This window comes from Malus sylvestris, chromosome 17 (assembly GCF_916048215.2).
Source record: "Malus sylvestris chromosome 17, drMalSylv7.2, whole genome shotgun sequence".
Lineage (NCBI taxonomy): Eukaryota > Viridiplantae > Streptophyta > Magnoliopsida > Rosales > Rosaceae > Malus > Malus sylvestris.
In genome coordinates, this window is record NC_062276.1 from 21,369,095 (window position 1) to 21,380,037 (window position 10,943).

Below are 10,943 nucleotides of genomic sequence, written 5' to 3' on the forward strand. Positions count from 1 at the left end.
CATTTATTACAATGGTAGAAATAAATTGAGCTCTTGCATGACGGCACGGGTTTGAATTCCGTCGGTGGCTAATCTCACATCTAATCTAACAAAAATCTATCATTTGACCCCAAAAAACCCAAAAAAAAAAAATATATATCATAATTAAGTTTTAAGTCAACATATCATAAGAAGAAATATCACAAAACCAAATATAGCTATTTTCTTTATAATGTCCCATATTAGTTAACTCATCATTAGAAAATTGTAATAAAATGATGACTTCAATTACTCCATCCAAAGCAGATTAGAAATTTTTTAATGTAAAAAGGCACCCGATTAAATTTGCATTGTGATTAAACAAAATTGTCTTCTTTGACAGTAATAAAATACGCTACAAGAGTCCCATTGCCTTGAACATTGGCCTGAACATTCTTACGTATATTTGCATCTCACTTTCTGTAACGTACACAGACACATACATGAATATAACAGACACAAGGTTTACAAAGAATTCCTCTATCTAACTTGGAAGTTGAGTGTCCTAATACAGTAGGCAAACATGAAGGCAAAGAAGATTGTGAATCCAACTAGAACTCCAGCCACTGGTCCCATGAAATTTGGATCATATCCGAAATGGTCTTCTATGTACCATTTTATAGTTGGGTTAGGTGTAATCCCAGGCGCTCTAATGGTTTCCTCAACATCGCCGTACTGTGACACAATCAATCCATACACTGTCCATGCCACGGGACATATCCAGTAGTACCAAACCCACCATTTGGGTATTTTCTGAATATTCAAAAGATAAAAATTCGTGTTAACATGTGTTCATAACGAGTTTTAATCACTTGATCACCATTGGGGAAGAAAATCCACGGTCACGAATTGTTAGATTAAAATCCAATTGTTGAGATCTAAACTCGATTGAGAACACTTAACCATTGGATTTTAATCAGTTGGAAAATGCTCATCGTGGATTTTGGTGATCAATGCAGACCAATCACAATATCTGTTGTATTCAATTTATATTAATAAAGTTCTTATGGGAAGAAGAATGCTAGTACTTACTGGTCTTGGAATGAAGAAACCGGAGAAGAGGTTGAAGACTGAATAGAAAGCTGCGGCAAATATGGCTGCTACTTGGTGGTTTGGCGTGATGGAAACGGTCATCATGCCGTAGTATGTGAAGTAAAGGAAGGAGAAGAAGTTGATAAAGAAGAACCAGAAGAATTTTTCTAATTTCCATTGGAAGCTCACCATAGCATACACTATCAGTGTATAATACGTGGTCTGAATAAACACATACGGTATTTCCACAATGACCTGCATGTCAAACAAATGGTTTATTTGAGACAGTTATATTAAGGTGGACAATTTTGTATATAACAAAATAAATTGTATTTACAATAGTGTTATATATGAAATTAGGATTTGATACTAAGTTCAAATGTGAGTTAATGTAAGCATTTTTCTGTCACTCACCTGTGCCAGTGCATAAGGTAATGCAGAGTACATCCCAGCAGCTCGTTCTCGATAGAAAACAGTTCTTTCAATGGCGACAATTGGCTGCACAGTTGCGCAGTTATCAATTCCGACGAAAAGCACAGCAGCGTACATAGCCCCGATAATCATGGTCAGATCAGAACTGCTTTCCCTGGATATGAAAAAAATATATATAATCAGCTAAGTAATTCGTGTATGGAAACTCATGAACAAAAAATTTTGTAGTAAAAAAAAAAAAAAAAAGAGTACTGTAGTTGAAGTTTGAAACAGTTAGCTTTGAGATAAGCACACACCTTTTAGTGCCAACCTTCCAGAAAATAGTTCCAAGGAGGAGGGCAGCTGCCAAGGTAAAAAAGAATCTGACAAGGTTATAATCAGGACTTCTCCAATATGTCCACCACTGCTTCCAGAGGCAAGATTGGAATTGCTTCCAGGACGATTGAGAAAACTGAGTCGGAAAATAGAGGTCTTTTGCTCCTGCTGGTGGGACGCTCAACTCCTTTACTAACGTTTTGTTTCTCCTGGTCATTAATATTGGAATTTAAGTTTTTAGTTTCCAAAAACCAGCCAAACTCTGAACCCTGCAAATAGTATTATGTACAACTTTTTTTTTAATTTTTTTTCAAACTTACTGGTACAAGGCAGATGATTTGTAGTATTGAGCAAAGTCCATTCCAAGACGGACCTCAGTTGAGGTTGAGCTCACCTCGAGCATCCACGTTGCTGGGTTATACTTCTCTTTGATTTTTGCCACGCCAGGAACTGCCTGGAATAGGCCATAAGTATAGACTTAGATGACAATGCATTTGATTATTTCTTTTCGCAAAATTAAGATAGGAAAAGGTTCAAGCAGGTAAAATACCTCAAAGTATTCAACAATCTTGTGAGAATTGCGGCCTAGTGGTCCTGAGTAGATAACTTGTCCTCCTCTCTTCATCAGTAGCAGCTCATCAAATGCCTCAAAGATATCTATGCTAGGCTGATGAATTGTGCAAACAACTGTTCTCCCAGTGTCCACAGTATTTCTAACAGTCCTCATAACAATGGCAGCTGCCCTTGCATCAAGACCTGATGTGGGTTCATCCATGAAAATGATCGAGGGATTGGCAACAAGCTCAACTGCAATCGTTAACCTCTTTCTTTGTTCTGTTGACAGTCCTGAAACTCCAGGAAGCCCTACTAGAGCATCTTTGAGATTATCTAGCTCAACCAATTCCATCACTTGATCAACAAAAATCTGCAAACATATATAGAATATGCAGTTTCAGCATTTAAATAATTGTGCTATCCATTGTTCAGAGAAGTAATGAGAGTCGCAGTTTTACCATCTTTTCCTCGTTGCTAACTTCTTTAGGGAGTCTAAGGAAAGCTGAATAGATCAATGATTCTTTGACAGTGACTTGGGGTGAGTGGATATCAGTTTGTTCGCAATAACCAGAAATTCTTGCAAAGGTTTCTTGCTTCTTAGGGTACCCAGAAATTCTAATGTCACCTTCAATATAACCTCCAGTCTTCCTTCCTGCTAAGACATCCATCAAAGTTGTCTTCCCAGCCCCACTGACCCCCATTAAGGCAGTCAAGACCCCAGGCCTAAATGCACCAGTTACTTCACGGAGTAGTTGCAGCCGGTCCCCTGCTACTCCTTCTTCCTTCATTTCCTGTTATAGTAGACTAAGTTAGCTAATTAATTAGTGAAATTGGACTATAAGATAATGTTTCAGGTTAACAAAGAGTGAAATAAACAGAAATATTACAGCAGGCATATCCACGTAATAGTTAACGTCGTTGAAGGACATTGCAAGAGGAGTGAAAGGTAGAACCATTCCTCTTTTAGGGGCAACACCACTGGCAACTTCGAGAGACGAATCAGGATTTCTACTTAGTCCAGTAGAGCTGGATCGACTGCCCATTCGCCGGACTTCCATTTCTCCTAAGAAAATTTTAATCCAATAAACAACTTGGATAACAATATTGTTCACATTACAATTGACAAAAATATTCGGTTTCTTACTTGAGTTGTTTCCATCATTAGAAGATAATGATCGAGACTGAAAATCTTTCTTGGACGGGGGCCTTCTAAGTCTTGGCTCTTCCTTTGATTCTTCTTGGTCTACCTCCATCTTGTTTGCTGCTTCTTCAGATATGATGGCTTGTGGCTTTCCAGGAGCTAATTATTGAAACAAAATCATGAAAATTTGTCACTAAAAAACTACAAACGAAATAAAAATTGGATGTTAGATATGAAAAGGAATGTTGATTCTTACCATTTAGGTACATAAGGGCGAGTGTATAAAGCACGTTGAAGAGAACTGCAAACCCCAGAAGAGCTGCAGAGCCAATCCAAAACCAGTTTTTGTTGCGGTAAACATCAAAGTTTTTAAGCACTGCCTCACCCACGCTGGTAATATTATCTGAAGACTATAACAAAAGGAAGTTCATTTCAGAAGTTTAGCCTTTTTGTTAAGTTAAACAAATGTAGCTCATGAATGGTTTGTGCAAGTAAGTTTAGCATACCAGTTTGTTCGACCACCTCGGAGAATACATTTCATTTACAGCGACTGCATTGAAGCCATATGTCATAGGTGAAACCCAGTATCCCCACACCCACCATTTTGGAATTTGACCTGTCACAAATGAAGCAACTCATTGATGATCCAGTAAAGAACTAATTTGGTCTCTTTTTGTTAGTTTTTTACTATTTTTTGAAAACTTCATCCGAAATTGAGTTTCGTACTAACCATGAGGAATAATGAAACCTCCAAGCATGAAAACAATTAGAACAGTTAGAGACCCGCCGGTGTTTGATATGATGATGGTCCTGCTAACTCCAGCTATAAGCCTAAATAGCGCAGCTGCCATTTGTTGGATCAGAAATACCAACAATAGTTGCTTGAAAAACCTGCAAATAATTTGACAGTTGCAGTTAATATCTCAACCACAAGCAACTTCAACCCACATATGCTAGGTTCTTACAGAAAATAAGCCAAAATATAGTATATTGCAGTTTATATTAATGTACCTATGTGTATGTTTATAATAATGTACCAAATCAAAGTACTAAGAATTTTGCCCAGTTACCTACTCAGAATAACATAAAATAGTTTACTTAATGAAAGGACCAACATAAAAATTCAATCGAACATTTGGTTTGATGAAAACAATCTTTTGAATGACGGAAATCTAACTTATGAACAAAATATCGAAATGAAATTAAGCAGAGACAAATGTGTCGTACCTGCTAGCTTCAGGTGCAAATCCAATGGTGTAATATGTAATGGCCATCCAAATAGTAGTTTCCATGATGGATATAGGAATCCCAAGCAGGACAGATGGGAGAGTGAAAGTCCAAGCAGGGTGGAAAAGAAGGTCTCTGTGCTTGTAAAACACAGGAAGTCTTGAAATGGTCAATGAGAGCTCAGCAAAACCATTAAACATGTTAATTATCATGACAAATATAAGTGCACCAACATAGAGTGCTCCATCATCTTCATTCCTAGTGTTCATTTCGGTCTTCAAAAACACTGTCGCGGCTATGAATGCCCCTATTATAATTTGGACAGTCTTGAAAATGTAAATAAAAGAGTTCCTCTGCATGAGCAACCATTCTTTGTCAAAACAGGCTTTGAGAAGCTGCATTTTGGGTATTGAATATCTTCTGAATTCAAGAGCTGCTTTGTGGCCTCGAGCCTTGTCGAATGGGATTGAGAGCTCATTCTCCATCCTCATGCCCACATGGAAACGCTTGAACAGGTTTGCAAATTCTGTGACCGATACATATCTGTATGGAGTTCTTCTATCTGCCCAATACTGCTCTTGGTCTTTTCTTGAGGTAACCTGAAAAGGTTGGACAGAGTTATGGGATGTAAAAGGCTTAATACGATATGAAATTGGATTTGTAAAGGCTTATTACAATTTCTTGGACTATAAGATTTCTTTTAATAAGCGATATTACGGTAGGGCTGAAATTTAACTCCGGGACTTCGGGTGCTGTGACAAATGCTCTTAAGAAATTGAGCTACAACCCCTTGCTTTGGACTAGAAGTTGGGAGAAAGTCTTAGGTACAATTGAATTAGTTGTATATAGTTATCTGTTCATCTGTCTTATCATGACTAGTCACATGATAAGATAAACTAAGATAGAGACATGAATGTATGTGGCTGGTGATAAGGAAGTTTTTCTCAAAAGAGGATCTTAGCTTAAGCAATATATCAATTGCTCCTAATTTCTAATAAGATGTGTCACAACCTATTATATCAAAGAGACACTTTATCATGATTTTACCTCTTGCAAGAAATCGGCAGTTCCCTTTCTCTCAGGGCATCGAAATCCACATGTCTCAAAGAATTGTAATATATTCACTCGTGGTCCTTGGTAGACAATCTGACCTTCTGATATAAGGATGATATCATCGAAAAGATCAAATGTCTCAGGAGCTGGTTGCAGTAGAGACATCAAGATTGTAGCCTCAGTGATGTGTACAATTTGTTGTAGGCACTTCACGATTTGGAATGTCGTGGAGCTATCGAGACCCGTTGAGATTTCATCCATGAACAATGTTTTCGTTGGTCCAACAATCATCTCACCTATATTTGAGCGTATTAATTTACTTTATCAACACATTATACATGCAAGGTGAAGTATAAAAGTAACTTTTTGTGCATGCATGTGATGCTCATATAAAGTATAGCAATTAACTTGCGATTTAGAATAACTCCTGTAAAAATTATTTAAAAAGTAGAAGTACTATTATTAGAAATTTAGTTATTGCGTATAAAATAATATTGAAAAATCCTGTTGAATATTTTAAGACATATTCATTTTCAAAGTGCACCAAAATTCTCGTTCTTAGTGTATGCTTACATTTGAAAGAAATTCTAGGTGTGACACAAACAACAATTATTTTTGTTCAAAAAAATCAGAAGGACAAAAGAGGTAAAAATTGACCTGTGGTTACTCGTTTTTTCTGACCACCAGATATTCCTCTTTGCATCTCATCTCCAACAAGTGTGTCCTTACATATATCAAGCCCCAAAATCTGTACCATTCAATCCAAAACCATGTTACGTAGCAATTACAAGAAGATGAGCTCATGCTTCATCATCATTTCAATCAATTTTTTTTAGAATAAAAAAATTTCTAAAGGGTATTTTAGTAAATTGCGGTAAAAAAACATGGTTGGTGAACAACCAAAGTGCTTCCCTATCCAGCAACGTGTTTACATTACAACACACAAAACAGCAGTCATCAAAGTAGGTTGGGGGAGAAATGTTTGTCAAAAGAATTTGACTTTTTAGTTTTCATGATCTGGCTTGTGGAAAAAGCTCCCATAACCATTTAAGAATATGAATGCAACATGTGAACCATAACAACATTAATAATTAATTTGCAAAAAATAAAACTAAGATAAGATGGACCATTTTAGTGGATGATGATTCTCTATAGATTTTCTTTCTGAGAATTCTAAGGATCAATTTATCTTAGCCGTTCATCGTACATCATGAGGTCACCTATCGTTACGTATTGTTTGCGTTCAATTTTAAATAAAAAATCCAAAATGATTTCTAGACGCATGATGACTGATGAACGAATAAGATGAACTAATTCCTAGAATCCTCACAAAGAAGATCCAGATTGAATATTTTTCCCAGTTTAGTTTAGGGTTGGGAAAGCTTTTATTTATTTTTTAATTTGCTTACTTTTAGAGTATAATCAGTAATGATACTGCTCTCAACTCCTCCCATTGAAGTAGCCTGAAAAAGAAAAGAAAACACATAATATTAGATATATTATGATGTTTTTTTTTTTTTTTTGTGTGTGAAATATGTAATATAAATAATATATTACATACGTAAATATAATATTTACCTTCATGAAGAGGTCTACTTCTGGTTCTGGATATATACCAGCGGCCTTTTCTCTTCTAGCAAGCTCAGAAAGAAGTTCTACATACAAACCCAAAAGAACAATTTAAAATGTTGGAAAAAATAGAATATAATAAGAAATAAGAGAGTCAATTTTGATGACATGGGTTTTGTTTCGGTTAATTAATTAATTAAATACCATATCGAGAGCCAACCCCTTGACACCTTGCTGAAAAATCTAGAGTTTCTTTGACCGTCATATTTCCAACATGAACATCGTTTTGGCTAATGTACGCAGATGTCTTCTGTGGTACAAACTCATTCAGCCTGTGACCATTGTAGGTCACATCTCCTTTAACCTGTTCCATCAAATTTAACAACAAAAGTATATTAATAATTATGAAGCAGAGATAAATATATTACAAGCGATTTTTTTTTTCTTTCTAAACATTAAGATATGTTGTGGTATTTTCTTCGCTTGTAAGTTAAGTCGTAAATATATTGGTGTATAAAAAAGGAGCTGAAATTAGTATTTATATTTTTCATTTTTTTTCTAATTTTGTAGAAATAATTCAATCAAACCCCCATCTTTTAGGAATTAAACCACTTGTGTCGAGTTAATTGATCAAGTTCAAAGCAAATGTACTCACCTTCAAGCTTGGATCCAACTTCCCAGCTAAAGCCAGCAAAAGGGTAGTTTTACCCGAGGATGGGGGACCTAATAAAAGGGCCATCCTACAGAAAAACAACAAAAAGGCTACATCAAAAACCTTGAATTAATCAACATTAAAACTAATTAAAAAAATTATTGAATAAAAACATCAAATAACTTGTGTGACCACATAGAATGGTAACTTAAGTAGAATTGTAAATTAATGTAATGCTTACCTTGAAGGTTTAACAATGCCAGAAACATCTTTCAGAATTGTTAATTTGGTTTGCTTAGTCAACTTAATCCCAATTAAGCCAAGAGCCGATTCTGCGATGTTCCGAGCAACATTTGGGAGGGTGGGAAGAGCTCTTGTTCCAATATGGCAATCAGCTTCAACTGTCAAATGTTCAAACCTTACTTCCACTGTGGGAAGTCTGATCCCAACCCTGAAATCGATTATATCACATCAATTAATTAATAATTAGATTAATTAACATGTTCCTTTTGTTGCAATATTTCACTAACAATGTTCACTAATTAGATTCCCTTAACAATAAAGGATCTGCCGGCAAGTTCTTTTCTTAACCTAAATTGTTTGTCACTTAAGAAATTAAAGAAAGAGACACAATCTTAAATGACCTTTCAAGTATGAGAAAATGATTTATATATAAAGAATGGTCCAACAAATGATGATTTTAAGGAGATCACATTTTGCAAACCACACCGAAAATAAAGAGAATAAAACACAATGATCTTTGCATATGCATGATGGAATATATATCACTGGAAAAAAAAAAAAACACCACAAACAATACAGTTAAACTATATACTACTGAGATTATTGGGAATATAGAGATCACAAGTTAGTACCCTGCTTGCATCACAAGCCTGTTAACCAAGAAAGCGACTTAAGCTTATGTTTGTTTTTACATCTTAGCGTTTCGTTTGTCCACTAACTAGGATGAAAGAAACGATAACGAAAGCGATTAATGGTAAATTATACACCTCCTCGGAATGAAAAAATTTCGATCAGCTTTCGTTTAATATTTTAAATTAAATTTTTTGATTCTCCGATACTCAATTAAATCCTTTTTAGAGGATTGAATGCAATTCTATGGTTGTGAGAGATTTTTCAGTGCGACCGGTATACAGATGATACACCATATGTTACTATACAAATGGTAAGATATATGTGTTAAAAAGTGAATAACTTAAAAAAATAAAATTTCTCACATCTCCTATTAAAACACGTGATGTACCATTTGTGTTCCCGTTACAACTAAATTTTTTTATATGGTTGTATTATGGACCGCACTTTTCATTTAAGAAATTCTATTGGACTGAATCAATGCAAGTCTCTTAAACATTGATGGGACCCGCATCTACCAATGTCAGAGACATCATTCACATCTACTAAGAAATGAAATTCACCAACCTCCACATGCATGCTTCTAATAATTTATATTTGTGAATTCTCCTTTAATTTGTTCAATCATAATGTGAGAAATATAAGAGTGAACATCATTTCCTTTTTAAAAGAAATTTAACCGGAACATATAAGATAAAAGAAAAAACAAGGACTTACTTATCAATTCTACTTCTGAACTTTTTCAGGAACTTATCATTATCTTCCTCCGCAACCTTGAAAATCCTGTCAATGAAATTCTGACGGTCGTTGATGTCGAGCTTCAGAACGTCTACTTGCTTATGTACTCCTTGAGGCTCAGTTTCCCCGAGGGACTTTATGATGCTTGTTCTTAGCCGATCATACGTGGGCAGTTTCTCGATGGCAGCCCATGTGAGAGCTTCTTCGTCTTCGTCGACGTGGCTGCTTCTTCTCGAGTGCGTGGCACTCGCAAATACTTCTTCCATGCTCCAACTTGCCCTGCTCAGGCTCCTGCCTATGCTTCCACTGCGGCTATGGCGCCTTTGACGATGTGGCTGTGAACCCTTGGCTTTCTCTGTTCCCTCCATTTCGATTTACCACCCCCTTGAAAATAAACTGAATTTAGAATACAGTATCAATGCGTTGTTTGTTTGCCTTGAAAATTTGATTTCGGGTTGGAAAATCAGACTTAGATGTTTTGTGAAATTTTCTTGGCAACCAAACAAGGTATAGAGAACTGAAAGGACTTACTTATGTGTTGTACGTGTTCGTTGAATGACAAGGGGTAATGAATGTGAAATCTATCCTTTGGAAATATTGAGCAGAAAGAAGAGGAAATGGGTCGGTGGAGGTTTGAAATTTACGAGTTTGTGTGCGCTTTTTTACTAAATTCCCCACTCCATTCTAGGAAATCAAATCTCCTCTCTCTCTCTCTCTCTCTCTCCCCCTCCCTCCTTCCTCTGCAAAAACTGAGAGATTCATTTCCTTGAGAAGTTTGGAGGGTATTTATACGTGCACAAAGTGGAGACAACTCAATTTTCAAACAACTATTAAAGTCGGAATATTATGACTGACTAGGGATAACATAGATTGCATTGAACAGTATTCAAATGCGATCGCCCGTACCCCTACCTACTTCCTCTCCAATTTCTTTTGAGTAATTTAGTGGGCTCCTCTATTCACTTATCATCCCAACTGTAGTCGCATGAGGTTTGGTAATTTTGTGACACTCTACCGCCAATTTTATATGCACGCTACAGAAATTCAAAACAAAAAATAAAATAAAATAAAATGGTGCAATTTGCTTGTAGTTGTTATTGGCATTATAACATGACTCCTTAAAAAAAATTATGAATAACGTTATTAGCACTCTAGAAAAGTCATTATCTAAACAAAACATATAAAAATAAAAAAAATACCCTCATGATTAGAGACTTTTTTCAATCAATCTGAGTTCAAAATAAATAAAACAAAAACACTTAAATTGAGTGCATAATAATATTTTTAGAGTGCGAGCAAACCTTCCAAGTTCCTACTTTCTATAATGGATGAATCAAA

General features: G+C 35.7%; 1 protein-coding gene across 3 annotated transcripts; it reads right to left on the bottom strand.

Annotated features, from left to right (window-relative positions):
* Positions 1–318: 318 nt before the first annotated feature.
* LOC126612441 (ABC transporter G family member 29-like) lies at positions 319–10,365 on the bottom strand. 3 transcript variants are annotated; one of them, XM_050280845.1, is made up of 22 exons: positions 10,137–10,365; positions 9,585–9,989; positions 8,236–8,445; positions 7,998–8,082; positions 7,547–7,706; positions 7,352–7,428; positions 7,183–7,236; positions 6,431–6,521; positions 5,768–6,069; positions 4,721–5,319; positions 4,224–4,384; positions 4,000–4,109; positions 3,750–3,903; positions 3,497–3,652; positions 3,240–3,415; positions 2,811–3,143; positions 2,348–2,722; positions 2,118–2,251; positions 1,779–2,006; positions 1,465–1,636; positions 1,051–1,305; positions 319–771 (listed from the first exon to the last, which is right to left on the bottom strand). In XM_050280845.1, the coding sequence occupies exons 2-22, from the start codon at positions 9,971–9,973 to the stop codon at positions 499–501; spliced, it is 4,494 nt and encodes a 1,497-aa protein (XP_050136802.1). In that variant the 5' UTR covers positions 9,974–9,989; positions 10,137–10,365; the 3' UTR covers positions 319–498. The 3 variants fall into 3 exon arrangements, with proteins under 3 accessions (XP_050136802.1, XP_050136803.1, XP_050136801.1); XM_050280846.1 differs by having other exon boundaries at positions 9,585–10,001; XM_050280844.1 differs by having other exon boundaries at positions 9,585–10,365.
* Between the last annotated feature and the right edge of the window lie 578 nt (positions 10,366–10,943).

Excerpts from the sequence above, each read along its gene's own strand:
- LOC126612441 (XM_050280845.1), bottom strand. The coding sequence starts at position 9,973 with ATGGAGGGAACAGAGAAAGCCAAGGGTTCACAGCCACATCGTCAAAGG. Across the intron at positions 3,653-3,749 it reads CGCCCTTATGTACCTAAATG|CTCCTGGAAAGCCACAAGCC; the intron begins GTAAGAATCAAC and ends TTCAATAATTAG. Across the intron at positions 2,007-2,117 it reads AAATCATCTGCCTTGTACCA|GAGAAACAAAACGTTAGTAA; the intron begins GTAAGTTTGAAA and ends ATTAATGACCAG.